General features: G+C 29.1%; 1 protein-coding gene across 1 annotated transcript in view; it reads left to right on the forward strand.

Moving 5' to 3' along the window:
* Positions 1-17385, forward strand: part of LOC129964184 (nose resistant to fluoxetine protein 6-like) — a 40173-nt gene extending 22788 nt beyond the window's left edge. The window contains exons 7-15 of the mRNA XM_056078904.1: positions 959-1052; positions 2674-2766; positions 6660-6828; positions 7871-7950; positions 9471-9593; positions 11789-11912; positions 13831-14020; positions 15075-15217; positions 16699-17385. Coding sequence (XP_055934879.1) covers positions 959-1052; positions 2674-2766; positions 6660-6828; positions 7871-7950; positions 9471-9593; positions 11789-11912; positions 13831-14020; positions 15075-15217; positions 16699-17043 — 1361 coding nt within the window. The 3' untranslated portion in view covers positions 17044-17385. The remainder of the gene's footprint in view (positions 1-958; positions 1053-2673; positions 2767-6659; positions 6829-7870; positions 7951-9470; positions 9594-11788; positions 11913-13830; positions 14021-15074; positions 15218-16698) is intronic.
* The last annotated feature ends 310 nt before the right edge of the window (positions 17386-17695 follow it).

Raw genomic sequence — 17695 nt, forward strand, 5'->3', positions numbered from 1 at the left:
TTTTTCCTACGGAACATCATATATATATGTATATATATAACATATCTGCATTTTAAGATTGAGTTGTACAAATATATATATATATATATATATATATATATATATATATATATATATATATATATATATATATATATATATATATATATATATATATATATATATATATATATATATATATAACATATTTTTGGTTTAAGTAAAATGCAGGTTCGAAGCAGTGAAAAGACTTGGTATTTTTAATTTCGTTTTAATATCCATTTCAAGAAAGCATAATTATTAACAAGAAGACGCAACGCGGCACAAACACAGAAGGCGAAAAAAGGGACGAACAAATGATCACTAGTCTTAATAACATAGGATTTCTGACCAGGCGCCAATGTGGTGACCTTTAACACCTTTTCAAGGGTACAGAAGATATCACTTTCATTTGATACGTAGTACTGATGGCGTATTATTTTTACAAAGGGATTAATTAAAAGAAAAGTGGAATTGGATCAAGAAATAAGAGAATATTTTAGAATGAAGTTACGATGGGCTAAATTAAGATAAAGTTTTGGAAATTAATTTGGATTAAATTAAGAGTTTAAAATATCATTACATATATATATATATATATATATATATATATATATATATATATATATATATACGAATTAAATATGATAACAGCTGTTTATTTAAATGTAGAAGCGTATTTAATTCATTTTTTAAAAAATAAATAAATATAAAGCTTTATTAAAACATTCTATAAGCGTAAGTAACAAATATTATTAAATTATTCCTTAGATAAATTCAGGTTCTATGCTTGTTATTAAAAAGGCCTTTCTTTCATATTATTTTATTGTACTGATGTTATATTGTATAATTATCGATGTATATATAGAGAGAGATATTTATGTCATATATTTACCAAATATTTTTTTCACTGAAATTCGCCATTTATCGTTTTTTGCAGAATACTTGCAAATTACTATAGAACTGACTAGTCAGTTTGCATTCAATACCATAACAAATGCCTCACTGCTTGTAGACAACTTTTTCTTTATTAGGTAAGTGAACCAAATTTAAAAATAAATTTACTCATTCATAAAACCACATAAATATTTTGGTTTTTAATCAAACTGTGAAAAATATATAATATCACTAAAAACCTGCAATTATTTTTATATTTATAACTTACGTAGACATGGAAAAGGCGTTTCATTTCGGTGTAATTCAAGGTGACCCACATTTTACTTCCACATCATAACTGGTTTAAAAATAAAACTTTATTAACATATTTGCTGAATGTATACTTGCGAGTAAAGCTAGTGGTCATCGAATAAAACCAGTGGTTAGAGTGGGAAGTAATGTAAAAATGGCAAGATAATAAGAATTGTTTATCCGCTTTCAATGCCAAAGGGTAATTGGTAAAACGTAATAAAAGGTCAGATATATATAAAAAATTTAATTTAAATTAAGGATGCAATTATTGTAAACCGAGAATTAAAAATTATATGTCTGCTTGATAGGATTTCATTGAAATTGTGCATCTGGAATCATCTGCCATTTTATGGATTTTATGTTAAATATCGAAGATTGTATTCAAGTTTACATAATTTAGTATAGGTTATTTCAATCCATTCCGAAACAGTTTACTTACAATGCTGTTAATTCTGGAAAAAAATCCATTAAAATTCTTTGCTACTCTTTTTTTATGAGAAAAGTTGCAGCGGAAATTTCCATTTTGGAATGGGTTGCAGATATATGACTATTTCCGATGATTCTTTCTCGAGTTCGTTTTATTCTTATACTGCGAATCAGTCAGTAAAGCAACTTTTATTGTTTTGTTTTTATCAGCTCAAATCAAAAATTAAAATAGAATTTTCTTTGGTTTGTAAATGTTTCTGTGATTCCTAGTTTTATTCCTAGTTATTTATTAGTTATTTATTCCTAGTAGCACATATAAATTGTATGAACAAACATTTGCAATATTGTATAATATTGTTGTATACTGAATAATACAATATTATACTATATTATATTATGCAACATTGGCAGGCACTTTGTAGACATTTCTCAAACAAAAATGCCGAACAAATACTTTTGAAGTAGATAATCAATTTTTTTGTGTAAAAAAGCCTTTTTTTAAGTTAAATAATTATATAGTAGTTATGACAATCAAAATATCTGTAAAAAGATTTTAAAGTTAAATAATATTCTACATACAACAAATTGATTTTGCTGAATTTTATTTTAGAACTTTTATTTATTATTCCTCAAATGTTGATTATTTTTATTATTACTAGATCTGTGTTATCTTTATAAATGAGAAAATTCTATGAATATTTTATGAAATTCTATTGCCTTTTTCAAGACCATTTTTTTCTTTTATTATTCAAATATATGCTTAAAAAAGAGATTTTGATTTGTTTCTGTTGAAATTTGTTTTTAAAACAATTGTTAGAAGAAAACTTCAAGAACCGTTTCTGAATTTTATTAAATTTTAATTTAAAATTTTATACTACTATCTCTTTTTAGAATTGGAAAAAAAATATGAAAAAAAGTTGCACAACAATATATTTAGGTTAATCTGAAACAGTTTTTTTGGAATAATTTATAATACAATCTCGAATTATAACACGGTTTTAATTATATTATGCTATTTATCATTTTGTAACTTTCTTTCAGTGGATTGTTATTCATCTATATTGGCTTTGATATAGTTGAAAAAACTGGAAAAATACCAAATCCTTTTTATTTTGCTATTCACAGAGTTTGGAGGTGAGATTTATTTTTCATATGACTGAGGATTTTACGCAATTATATTTGTATATCTTAGAATGAATTAGATTTTAGTAAAGCTATTTTACAATTTATTAAATACTAGAAAAATCTCAGGAACTATCGTCTGCAGGAATTCAAGTTTTACTAATGTGCGTTCTTTGGATTTAATTCCTAAATTTTCAACAGTTGTAAGTTCTGCTTAATATATAGAAAGAACTGATATTAATATTGTGACATCTGTGAGATTTTTAGTTTCTAGTGTTAAAATTAAATAACACCATTCATTCCATTTTGGATTACCATAAAGTTTGCTAAATTCTAGAGGAATAAATATCAAAATAAGAACACATAATGCTAGATTAAGCATAATATAAAGGGCTTCATAAAAATATAACTGGTTTTATGTTTTCTATTTAAATGCATAAAGCAGATTTTTTAAAATATAATTTTTTTCTATAGTTTTATATGACGTGTTTGAGAGCTAAACAGGTGACTTAAATTTGATTTTTGAAAATAATCACTAAACTATGAACAAATTTATTTAATTAAACACTAAATAATATTTAAAGGTTTTAGGTTAATAAATTGTTAGTCCTTATTTTATTTTAATAAATTTCATTTCTGTTTAAATAAGATAAAAGACTGCAAGCATTTTTCTTTGTTACGTAATAAACCTTTCTTATACAGGAGCAATTACATTTGCATGAATGAAAATTATTTTTAATTAAAATAAAAGATACATCAAACATTTCAGTCCACTAGTCGTGTTTTTTTAATGTACTTTTCTGCAGTCGTCTCTTCAAGTCAATTCAGCATAGATGCCAAAATATGATCGATTGCATCTTTGTTTACAGTGATTCAAAACAATTCATCATTGCAACTGACAAATCGATTTTAGGCCCAATTAATGTTCTAAAACCAAACGACTGAAATGGCTGTCCTGGGTGTTGATTGAAGAAGCTGACAAATAGATTAATACGTGGTTGGAATGTTTATGCTATTTGAATGGAAGGACAAATAGGTTTGAAGGTCTATACAGTAAATCTGCGTTAGCTCTTCGTTCTTTTTGATAATTACAAAAAAATGAAAGTTTTATAGCTTCTAAATGGCTTTATATTTTGAGGGGAAAAACTGTATCGAAATAAAACGTAATTTATGTTTGAGAAAATTTAAGATAAGTGAAATAACTTTTGATTTGTCAGACATATATTTTCGTTCTTATATGTGTATTTATTTCGTAAGCATCAAAGATGTTTTTGTAGACAACTCTTATTCGATTGTCTGCCGTAAAATTCTGAAAATTTTTATGTAGTAGTCATTAAAAGTCTTTTCACATTTAATTTCCTCCACCATTCTAGTTTTCAAGGAAATAAAATATTCCAATGAAATATTGCGTGTTCATTATTGAAATTTCATTTTGAAACCCTTAAAAAAAATAAGAACTATGTGATCAGTGAACTCAATTAACCACGTTTAGAAATATCTGTTAAATAAAACAGATGAATTTGAAACCTGTCGAATATAACTCATTAACAAAATTCTCTACCGATGGGACATGCAAGAATCGAAATCATGGTACATTGTGCACAAAGCAGCTATGGTCGTATATGTTTAATGCGTTTCCTGAATTTTTTTACAGTCTAGCAAAAGATCAATTTTTTACTTTTTGCAGTAATCCCGAACAGAGAATCAGTTTTGCTCTTTTTACAGTAATTCCGAACAGAAGATCAGTTTTGAACTTTCTACAGTAATTCCGAACAGAGTATAGTTTTGCACTTTCTACAGAAATTCTCTATATATCTGCGGGAATATTATAATAATGTGACGGAATAAACTTTCATTTCTGATAAATTTCTGATGCCGTTACCGATAAATTGTATTTTAGTTATAACCTTAAAGCCATAAGTACCATTGACTGTGGTCTGGTTGACAATTAATAAGATGGCAATGAAAATGAAAACTATTGAGTCATGAATACTCGCATGCAAATTGTTGTCTAAGTAATTGCTTTGTACTTGAAGCATTTGTAAAGATACAATGTTAGAAATCGAACACAACAAAATCATTAACATGAATTAATAACAGGTTGTATTTTGAAAAGGCATCTGTGCAGACTGGAACAGATTACATTTCCAAAAGGGTTCGTCCAGTTATGGATTTGGCAGCAAACTCGCACCATTGTATAATTTTGAGTGAATGCACTGATATTTAATGGAATATAATAATGAAAACTTTTAATACCTTACTCCAAATTCTGCAGTCATATGTCAAGTTTGCAGTTGATGGTTCTAGTGAGTTAAGCAATCGGTATTCATAAAGCGAAGTCCTTTGATCTGAATACAGTATCACGCTTTTGACGTCCTTTTCAGATAGATATAATTTTTTTTTAGTTGAGTGATATAAAATTTCATAATTTCTTTGTTATATCGCTATAATTATTTTTTTCGGTCCAGGACTTTTCATTATATTAGTGACTTAAAGCAAATTATCATCTGTCTGAATTTGTCAGCATTGGAAACAGTGCTAATATCCATTTTCAACAGAAATTGTTCAGTTTGATCATATTTAAGTGAAATGTTATCTAGAAATTGTAGATTTAAGTTACAACGTGTGCATCAACTATGGATGGACTTTGAAATTGTTTAAATATGATGGAACCAGGGACTTTTATCTTAAGCTTGTTTTAAAGAACTAATTAAACAAGAAATAAATAACTATAAAAGTAAAACAGTAATGTCGTCATGATGAGAAAATGCATGCTGACTTTTGCACACTTTTAAGAAATTGGCTGTACAGCATGGCAGTCAAGAGCAATTAGAACACGTAAATCGTATACTTTGGCAGCTGCATTCAAATACCGCTGTTCATTGATGGAATATTCTGAGAAGAATATTTATATCTGAAGTTGAATTCGATTCGATGAAAAAATATGTGTTCCTTACAGAAATATGTTTCCCTTTTTCTATAATATATGATAATATCTTTATGTTTTGTATCTATACGGAAATGGAATCAGTTCAGGTTTCCAAAATTGCTAGCATAAATTGTCGAATTATCTTGTTTCTTACAAAAATAATTCATCAGTTTTTATTAATGATAAAAAATTAGCTGTGTTTGCTCTCTTTAAAAGTTCAAAGGGAATCATTCATTCTCTTGACAACTGTTGCCTTTGTAATATATCGACTTTTGTACCAGGTCTAGCACAGAAAAACTGCTGTAATCTATGGATTTTATTTGCAGTCATGTAATTTAAAAAAGAATAATGTTAAATCATATAGGAAATGCATTCAGAAAAAATTTTGATTATGTCAATTCTTTTTTTCCTGACTAAACGGGGTCTTTTCAATCATTTTATAAGAAATATGTTTGTGCTTTATATTAAAATCTTCAAAATAAATATTTTAGTTAATTGTAAAGTTAAAGATAAAAAATAACGAATATGTTTAATAAATGGTATTCATTTCAGCTTATCATGTGGGGTTTATCTAACGTAAGATTACGCCTATTAAGCCTAATATTGAGAACAAATTATTATATAATCTTTAGCTATTAATAGCATAAAGTACTTTATAATTTTTTTTCTCCTTTGAATCAATTAACACTTTTCTAATTTCCAGATGGATTTTTAAATAAATTTTCGAAATCTGTCTTTCGATCAATAAATTATGTTTCTTATTTATTTTTTGTCAGTTATTGCCGATTGATTATAATTTATTTGTTCCCGGGATTATCATAGATTCTGTTTCAACACATTTTGGTTTAAACAAATGCATTTGTATGTGTAAAGCTGTAAATTCATAATTTTTAATAATACAATACTCATTAACGATTGATGAAATTTAATAATGTCTTCAATGATTCAATAATATAAAACTGGATCGGTTTTGCAGATTCTTGCCGATTCAGATGTTTTTCGTGGGATGCAGCACATTGTTACCGTTGCTAGGAGACGGTCCGATGTGGCACGAAAACATCGATCCCATTGTGGAAGGATGCAGAAAGGACTGGTGGGTCAACTTTCTTTTCATCAACAATCTCTACAGGACAACATCGAAAGGAGTAAGTCGATTTCATTTTGACCTTTGCGTTAACGTAAATAACATTTCAAATATTCTGCTTCATTTAAATATGAAAAATTGATATTCACAAAAAGATGTCTTATAACTTTAAAGCAATTTCATCACCAGCAACGTAACCTCGTCACCTATCTATAATTTGATGTTACGAGCGCAGAGAAAGAACTGGAGATCGTGATCACATTTCATTGCTTGTGATGAGATTCTGTTCTGGTCACATGGCCTCCCGTCTCGGATTACGATTGTTCCAGTAAGCAGATGTTATTTCCTGTTTACACTCGGACAGTTATAAGACTGCCAGTAGGCAGCGCATGCGCAGAAAGAGACTGATTTATGCTTGCCACAATTTCATAAGATAGATTTTGGAACTCCATGTTTGGCTATAAATTGCCTTTTTGGCTTCCCTGAATTTTTCTTTTTTTTACTATGTATCTTATTAAAGTGATGGATATTTACTCAAAGAAACATGGTAAAATAAAGAAAAAAGATTAATATACCTAAATTTGGAAAACTATAGAAAATAGGTGGTAAATAAAATAACACACACACACACACACACACACACACACACACACACACACACACACACACACACACACACACACACACACACACACACACACACACACACACACACACACAATCTCGTATCAGAAAGAAAGAACAAAGAGCAAAATTTGTCGGAATTAATCTATGATAAGTAATCAATATTTCACGCCAAAAAAAAAACACCTGCCAAATTTTACATATTTTTTTTTTCCAAAACAATATACTTGACAGGGTAATAATTGACAGTGATTTTTCGATGCCGAAAGTGCCCTTTAATCAAAAGCCCAAGAAAATATTCATTATTGGAATATTTTGAATTGATGAAAATATGGCTGATGTTTTACTTACGATTCTTCTGAGATGGCAAGAATAAGATTATTTACTCTTTATATTCAGTACATCAAAAATATTAATTATAATATTGATATTTATTTCAATCAAATATTAGTTATAATACTGATATTTATTTATTTCAGTGCTTGTCTTATTCATGGTATTTGGCAGCCGATTTTCAAGTGTACGTTCTTTGCATCCCTTTGGTGATCCTGATCATGAAGTAAGCTCCATTTCATCTTGAATCGTGAAGAAAGCAAATTTTTCACTAAGCATAAATATTCTAATCATAAAGGCTTCAAACAGTAAAACAATGGCATATATTGATTCTAACTTTTAACCAAAACTTTCAAGGTCTTTAAATCTGAATTAATTAATTTTTTGTATCAAAGACAGAAAAACTTCCCTTCAATACATATAGCCAATTCATGCTCAGATGATGTCAATCTGTGCTCAAAATATAAAAATTCTATTTTAATTAGAAGATGTTTTGTGCAGTTGTTACTCGTAATATTAAGAACAATTTTTTTAATAATTAATATAATTGGTTATTTTTATCCTTTTCAGTCATATAATTACAATTTTCATATTAAAACCTTAATTTTTTTTTTTTTTTTTTACTAAAAACTGTGCCTTATTTGTAGAATATATCTGGGCTTTTAGTATATTAGAATTAACCAAATTTAAATTGCATTGATGTTCTTTTTAAATTTATGATACAGTTAATTAATTTTTCAAAAATTCTCATTAGATATTAAATTATTTTTAAAAGCCTTTTTATTAGAAATAAGAATACAAAACAGACTGTTCTAAAAGACTTTATGCATGTTGTAGCACCTCTTTTTCCCCTTGAGCAAAGAGTGCCCCTTTGTGGCGTTTTACAGAAGCCTCTTGGGGCGTTTACAGACAAGCAGTTGAACGGGAGACCTGCATCCTGAGGTCGACTTTTTCCTATGCGCAACCCTTGCGTTAACACCGAATGCTTTCGGTTGGAAACGGTGGAATTCTTCCACCATACTGTTTACTTTAACCTAATTGTCTATGTGTGTTTCTAAATTTTGTAGTATAGCTGTGTTTATGTAGATTTTAAAAAATTATATTTAAAACCAGGCAGTTCATTAGAAAATCGCAACACACTCACTATAATGTAAGATTATTTTTTATGTAGACTTTAAACGGCCCAATAGAATTTTAATTTCCTGCTTTTAAAATTCAATTTTTGCACTACAATTTCTCTTTTCTTCTTCTTTTGCATGATAACAGCCAAAACCCAAACAAAAAAGCATAGCCGGCGTAGGCAAAAAAAAAAAAAAAAAAAGTAAACACAATGTTAGAATTTAGTTAAGATATTATATGGCGTGAATATTCGTATTCTGTCTTACAGTGTAATGTGTACTTGTGTTTATAGATTGCACATTCCATTGACACAGGTATAGAGAGGTTTATTAGGTGATTTTAGTATCACATGCTATGATTAAATAGATTCATATTTATTGAACGAAATTCCTTTTTCTTACAAATATAACAGTCATCTAATAAACAACTTTGACAATCATTTTTATTTTAAAAAATGAATTTAACTTAAAAATAGGCAGCTAGCAAAATTATAATAGTTACTGAAAGCAACTATTCTTTTATTTTTTTAAGGAATTTTTGAAAAGTTATGTAGTTTCTAATTCGAAACAGGTTTCTTTTGGCTTATTTATTGGCTTGAATCTTTAACATACGATCAATTACTTTCAGAAAGCCAGTTATTGGGATGTGGATTAATTTTGTCGTCATGGTGGCATCAGTCATTGGTGTAGGAATCCAGAATTACATCAGAGATTTACCACCAACAAATCTCTTCATACATGGGGATGTTGAGTAAGTTTTATCTGTTCATAAGATCTAATTATTTATCATTTAAATATAAAATAAATATGAAATTTAGTTTTAAAAATGAAGCAATAGGAGAACAACAAATACATGTATGGAATGAAGTTAATAGTAATAAAAATTAAGAGTATTATGAATAAAAATAAATCAAATACTTGTTAAAACTTCAGTGTTTTTTAATATCTATCAGGGAAAGATACTTTGAAAATTAAATTTACATGTATGTGTGTATTGCTTGTTACATGAGAATAACCAAGAAAATTACATTGTTTATCAATACCGAAAGGACTGAAAAGCCTGTTCGACGAAATTACAATGAGCATCTGAGAAATCGGCATATTACTGTGGAATTTTTTCTTCCTTTCCTTAAGTGTGATTTATGGAATACCCATTATGCGTGCTTTGTTCGTTAGAGATGCTCACCGAGAAGAGTTTAGAGGAAAAGCAGTTAACTCGCAAAAGATGTATATATTTTCCTTAAAAATGTATTTTCTTAGTAGCCATCCATTGAAAGGGTGCTTCTTTTGTATACTACTCCTTAAAAACACGGGTTGTTATTGCGATTTTCGAGTGGGTGGCAAGGAATTTTACCTTCCTATAAAAGATATATTAAATAAAAAAAAATAAAAAAAATCAGTGCAAACGTTATTATTTATTCTAACATGGAACAAACAACAAGTAGAAGCATAATAATCGCAATTTGTTCTTTACTCTTAATACTAACCCCCGCAGGAGGGGACACCTCGAAATGAGGATGTGATGCTTCCGGCATGGTGGTTGGAATTCGCCACCCTGGAGGGTACACAAATAGGTGGGTGATGTGGCTCCTCCCATCGATGATGGGACGTACATCCTTCGGGAAGGGTTGTACCGTGGCCGGTGATGACCCTTAGGACTCAACCACAGTTCCCGCTAGTGTTGCTCTTGCGGCGGCCCGGTCATTCAATATTATTTATCCATGTGCCTTCGGGCGGGTCGGAGAGTCAGCGATATGATTTTATTCTTAATACTTACTTAGTACGCCACTCTTAGTACTTAATTAGTATATATTACTACTCTTAGTAATAATATGTACTACTAAGAGCTGTGGGATTGCTTGAACGTCACAATTCTTGTTAAATTTATTATATTAAGTTTTCTAAAGTACTTAACGTACACTTCTATAATTGCATATGTAAAGGAAATTAAACTTCAAGTGAGTTTATGAAAGGTTTTTGAAATTTTTTTTATATTCTCTTTTTATCAAAGATTAATCGTATTTGCAGTAGCAATATTTTAAATTGCCTAATATTTAAAAGTATTAAAGTACTCAGTCAAAATACCCTCTTCAATCGTAACTAATCCTTCCGCAGATAATGTAGAAATCTCATCTCAATATTTTAAATAATTTCTCAGATACGCTATTACAGACTGATTAAGGCGATTTATTTTCATCATTATAGAATTGCATATATTAATAATTCGTTTCGCAGTAAATGTATTTGCATTTATAGGTAAGTGCTGCACATAAATACTGAATGAAGGTTGATTGGTAGATGGAATTCCAATAGAGTTATTATTACATGGCAAAAAGAAAAAGAAATTCTAAAAAATGAATGTATTCGGTTTTCCATGTTTGTAAAAGGAATTAAATCCCGGCGTATCGCGTCTTCCCCGTGACCTGGACGTCCCGGCTTCGAGTCCTGGCTCGGGCATGGTTGTTCTTTACCTTGCTTTCTATCTGTGAGGAGTGTGAAAGAGGGATGTAAAAATGGGTTGTGCAAGCGAGTGTGTGAGTGTCGTCTTCATATGAGCTAATCAGACTTCTCATCTCAGGGATACATTCTTTCAGAAGATACTGCACCCTTCTTTTCCCGATCTCTTAATTGTCTTGAATTGGAGCTCAAACCAAGGGGGATAAGCAATAACAATAGAGATTAAATGAAGGGTTAAGCTAAAATGTTAAACAGGCTTTCTATTTACAGAAACGCTTGTTACAAATTATTTATGTTATATTTTTAACACCTTAACTTGATGCATTTTATCAACAATATTGTTAACGCTTGGCAGATTTTTGCAATATACTTTGTTCGTTGACTAATGGAACGAAATTATGTTGTACTATAAATTCCTATAAAGTTATTTCTTCTATAAAATGTATTAAGTAAATAATGCTGGATATTTCTCTATATTTTTTTCTGCAGGCAAAGACATCAACTAATGATGGAAACATATTATCCTCCTCTTCATCATTTGGGACCACACTGTCTTGGTATATTTGTTGGATATTATCTGCGGAAGAAAAGGACGCCAAGAAATTTGCACCTCGTGAGTTAGAATTTTGTCCTTCTATGCCAATAATGTTCCGCTATTGCTGCAAATGAACGCCACACTTATTAATATGCTATTTAAATTTTATTTTATTTTAATAATAACAATCTTTATTAAGTGATCAAGTCTGTGGTTTAAATTTTTAAGGATAATAGTAATAAAAATGTTAACGAAAATTCAAATTTTTTTTCAAAATTTCTTTAAAGAAATGGTGTAAGAATAATGAAGGAATATAGAATGCCCTTGAATATCGATAGCCTTATTACTCTAGAGACTGTTTCTAGATATCATAGAACTGCAGAGGAAATCCAATGAAAACCATATACTGAAAATTATATTGATTAAAACAAAGTTCTGCGAAAACATATCAATTTTAGAAATGAAAGGTTAGTATAATTTGAAATAATTAATGCAGTTTGTTCAGATAAATAAAGTTTATGTTCTGAACTATTTAGCTTTGCTTTATTGAATATCATTTATATCTTCTTATAGAGTGATTCATAAAGAAGTATACAGTTTCAATGCACTGTAAAGCAAGAATAACGTACGATATTAAATGTCACTTGTGAAAGAATTGTATGGGGTTATTTTAAGTTTTGTTAGAGACAGTCATAGATGTTCTATGTGTGACCTCTTAGAATAGGCTGTACACTTTCTTTTGGACACTGCACAGAACAAATTAACCTTAGGGGAATCTCGCATGTGTTGCACTGTGAATTTGTGATTTCCGCTTCCCTCAAAAGAGAACATTGTGCTTGCGTATACTTTCCCACTGATATAAAATGTTGCTTCATCAATAAAAATTAAGAGATAGGCAAAATCTTCATTTTCAAAACGAAGCTGCATATAGGTACACAATTCAAAACTCTTTTGTTTGTCAAGATTATTCAGATTTTGCAACACCTGCACTTCATATGGAATCATTTTCAACTTCTTTCTCAAAACTTTCCAGACGATAGGCTGAGAAATCTGCCCTTCATGTCGCATCCTCTACGTTAAATTTTCCGAATTTCGCTGAATGATGCCTTCTTGCGACACAGTCAGTTGTCCAGGACTTATAACTATGCACAAACTGGCTGTAGTTTTAAATTTTTCATGCCATTGATAGATTTTTTTTAATTGGAACTTCTCTTCCGAATTGTGAGCGAAAATGCCATTGCAGAACAGTTGCGGATTCCGTTTCGCTAAATTAAAGAACACAAAAAGGCTTCTCCATTGCAAACGCCGCCATTTCGATCGACTAGTTAGACGACAAACATGCTACTGCCTATGTGCCATCTGTCAAGGGCGAGACACAAGCTTTAAGAGTACATTTTCCTTACACATTCGCTAAGATGGTTCATATTTTTCATTGTTACTGTTTTACAGATCTGGAAATTGTATGCTTCTTTATGAATCGCCCTTTTTAATGTCATCTGGGATTGCTGCGGATTGCAAAATTTGCTAAGTTCAATTGTAATTTCAATGCACAGAGTCTTTTCTTAATACGCATTAACATCGGCAGAGACGTCTCAAAAATATTGATGGTTTATGAAATACCTAATAGATAATGAGTTTCAGACATATTTGTTACATTTGACCTGAAACATGTTTGTAAAGATGAAATTTTTTAATGAAATTTTTAATTTATTTTCTAGTAGGAATTTTGAAACTTTGCATATTCGTGTATTAACAAATTAATTAAAATTTAAAAAATAATAAGCATGGTATCACTTACCTACGAATTTCAGAAACACTGTCTACAAGATACCATAATTTTTATAATAATGAATTATATATTATGGACTAATGAATGGAATAATTTAAATAAAACAATTCTACTTTTTAGTATAATTATAAAAGAATAATTTTAAAAACTATTTTTACTAACTTTTTCAATAATAATAGAAAAGATTATGATTGGATTTTATTTTAGGGGTGGCACATCACTGCTTGGATGTTGACCATCGCATTCTTAATGTCTTCTCTATATGGTGTTCATCCTTGGAACAACCACCTGCCGGGTACTGGGAAAGTAGCAACTGTTCTTTACGCCAGTTTGAGTAGGATGTCTTGGACAATGGGTCTAGCATGGATAACCATAGCTTGTAGTACTGGATGTGGTGGTGAGTAAAATCTTTTTGTGAACTACAGAACTTTCAGTTATATTCAGATACATTCTGAATGTTTCTTTTGCTTTATGTGTTCAATAAATTTTTTAAAATTAACGTTTGTTTTAAATATTTTTTTAATTAAAAAAATAACGTTTGTTTTAAATATATCTTTAATTTAAAAAAAATTAATGTTTGTTTTAAATATATCTTTAAATTTAAAAAAATTATCATCTGTTTGTAAAATTTCTTTATTTTTAAAAAAATTACGTTTGTTTTAAATATTTCTTTAAATTTTTAACAAAATTAACGTTTGTTTCAAATATTTCTTATATTTAAAAAAATATTAACATTTGTTTTAAATATTTCTTATTTTTTAAAAATAATAAACGTTTTTTTTTAATATTTCTTTAAATTTTCAAAAGAATAAAGCTTGTTTTAAATATTTCTTTACATTTTATTAATTAACGTTTGTTTTAATTATTTCCTATATTTAAAAAAAATTAGCGTTTGTTTAAAATATTTTTTTTATTTTTAAAAAAAATTAAAGTCTGTTTTAATTTTTTTTAAAAATAAGAATTTAACATTTGTTTTAAATATTACTTTAATATTTTTTAAATTAACATTTATTTTAAATTTTTCTTAAAGACTCTCATTCCTAGATGTTTTACAATCCATTTTACAATAAAATAAAAACTGTTTAATTAATATTATTGTAATATGGTTAATTTAATACCGTAATTATTTTGTTATTCTTCCTTTAACGTATTGATTTACCGAAATATCTAGTTTCATTATCATAAAGTAAGAATTCGCAAAATATACAGTTGGATAGTATACAGTATAATTAATAGTATACAAATATACAGTATAATTAATACTAAAAAAGTACAACGTATGCTACTTTAATATTACGAGTTTACGACCAAATAATGCAGTGAATATTTTTAAAAATTAGCATTAGTATTGTTAAATATCCTTTTTTTAAACTCCTGTGCTTTTTTCTATATTTCGAATATTTATACTGATTAATTGATAAATTGCAATAATTTTCTTTATTATATTTCAGGATTTCTTAATTCTATCTTATCTTGGAAACCGCTTATCCCTCTCAGCCGTCTAACTTTTATGGTGTATATGATTCATCCCTTGATTCAGCATGTGTTCTACTCAACTCTCAGGGAAGGAATTCAAGCCAGAAATGCTTTAGCTGTAAGCTCTTATGTTGACTATTTAAATGAAATTTTATGACGTTTTTTCTAGACGTTTTAGCAAGATTGTGTTGGATTGACAGTAAAAATTTGATACTGCATCAAATATTCGGGGGTTGGGTACTCAATTTATCAAGATTCCCTATTTAGTATATGTATATTTTCAACTAAAAGTCTGTATACTGGTGTAGCATAAAAAATGAACGAAATTATGCGATAAAGTCTCGGAATTTGGCCACCCTGGTCGAGGTTTGGGTATCTCATTTTCCGAAAGATTCTTCGTGTATGCGAACTTATTGTTCAGTACATAAATGTACAGTTTCAGTTTTAACTCCAGATGCTGGGATCGTATAAAAGATGATTGAATGATTGGCAAAGAATTTAAACGATGGTTACAGATAACTATGAATTTTTATATCTTAATATTTTTAAAGCCTTTTAATAGCATCAGCGACTAGTCTTGACTTTAAAACTGAATAATTGTGGATTGGAAATTCTTATTTACTGAAGATAAGATCTTTACGAAAATATATCTGCAATTTAATACATGGGAGGCATAAACTTATTGATTGTCTGTACTTAAACAATAAATCTTCATTTTAGTTCTCCTTTTGGTTTATCTCTTCATCCCCTGAATGTATAACAGGGTTGGGGAAGTGTAGGGAGGGATGTTGCAAACCCACAAAGATCATAGTACCCATCCTCTGATTTCCGCATGTAATGACACTGTACAGCTCGTTTTTTTCGCCTTAACTTGAAGGGAAGGAAGAAAAACTGGGTTTGCATTTCGGACGTCTTCAGTTCCGTAGATGAGATTAAAAAAATTTGAAGTAAATTTACAGTGCCAATTTTATTTACCTAAGTCTTTGCAATTTTGAGCTATCGAGTTCACATATGCGCGAATATACAGACCGACAAATGCACCGCCCCCACTTCGGATAGATTTTATCCAAAATGTAATAGATATCTAAACTTCTATTAACAAATCTGTACACTGAATTTTATTCATATAGATCTTTGCATTTTTGGGTTATTAGGTTTATACGTATACGATAAGACCATCAAACAAACTTCCCTCTGAGGAATCCTTCCAAATTTGAAGTAAAATTATAAATTAGGGTTCAGAAATAGACAAAATTTCATCCCTCTAGCTCAATACTTTTTGAACTATCGTGCTCGTAGATAAATAGGCGTGATAGATAAAATTCCAATTTTTTTTTCGGATTCGGGAAATTTGAAATGGGAAAATACGTCAGCAACTCGAGTTCGAATTTCTTAATGCTTACAATACTTTGCATATTTCATATATGATAAAGAAAAAAGAACAAAGGTATACACTGTGTTGACGTTTTTCCTACGTTTGTCCATAAGAGTCGATCATATATCCTTAGATTTATTTTGAGATATTTTCATATTTATTTTTCATGATTCTCCTCTCATTATTTTTCATTTATATTAATTATTATATATTTATTGTTCCAGATTTTCATATACTTAGGGTTCGTCGTTAGCAGTTATGTCATCGGTACTGTCATATGCATGCTCCTAGAAGCACCTTTTGTTAGAATAGGAAAAGTCGTATTTGACATCGAAGAAGCTATTCGCAAGAAACAGCTGACGATTCGAGAACTATTATTCGGTAAAACAGAATCTAGAAACGATCGCCAACTAAATGGCGCCAAGCCAGGACATCTGAAAGAGGTACCTAATGGTATACCAAATAGCGACTTAAATTCTTTGAATAGTAATTTCAGTTTTTCAAACGGCAGGATAAAAGCAATAGAGGATATGATGAATAAAAGAAATGATTTCATTTGTCGCCTGTGAATCAATCGTATGTAAGTCAGCATTTGTTTTCAGTGCCAAATTTGCGTCTCTGGCGCAATTTTTGAATTGGCGTTGATTATTGAATGATATGCTGATGTGATGCCCTGTTCATGTTAATTTTTTTAAATCATAAGCCAAAGAACAAACGGAGAAATTATTGATCATGCTTTCAGGTCCGACATGTTGAAAAACATGAGATATGAGAAATTCAATATCATTTCATGTACAGCATTTGTGTTATTTCATTTGTTTATTTGTGCTTTTTCTTAAAAAATGTTTATGTCTCGTACTATATTATATGTTTATTTTAAATATATTTTTGAATAAAACTTTTTAACTTTCGGTGTTTGAAAAGATTATTTATGGCTATATAAAATTTGGCAATTAGAAAAAAAAAACATTTTTCAAATGATTTGAAAGGCAAAATAGTACTTTTTTACAACATTTATACTATGTCACACAATTTTAAGGTAAAAAGAAATTAAATAAAAGAACTTAATGAAAAAGAAAGATTATTTTCGTAACAAAAAAATTTTTTAACCTATCAACAATTTTTAATCAATTAAGCAAGAGAAAATAATGATAAACCACTAGTGAATATTTGTTAATAAATATATTAGTGTCATCAGTGTATAAGTTCATCGTATAATGT

The sequence above is a fragment of the Argiope bruennichi genome, chromosome 3 (assembly GCF_947563725.1).
Source record: "Argiope bruennichi chromosome 3, qqArgBrue1.1, whole genome shotgun sequence".
In the NCBI taxonomy this organism is placed as follows: domain Eukaryota; kingdom Metazoa; phylum Arthropoda; class Arachnida; order Araneae; family Araneidae; genus Argiope; species Argiope bruennichi.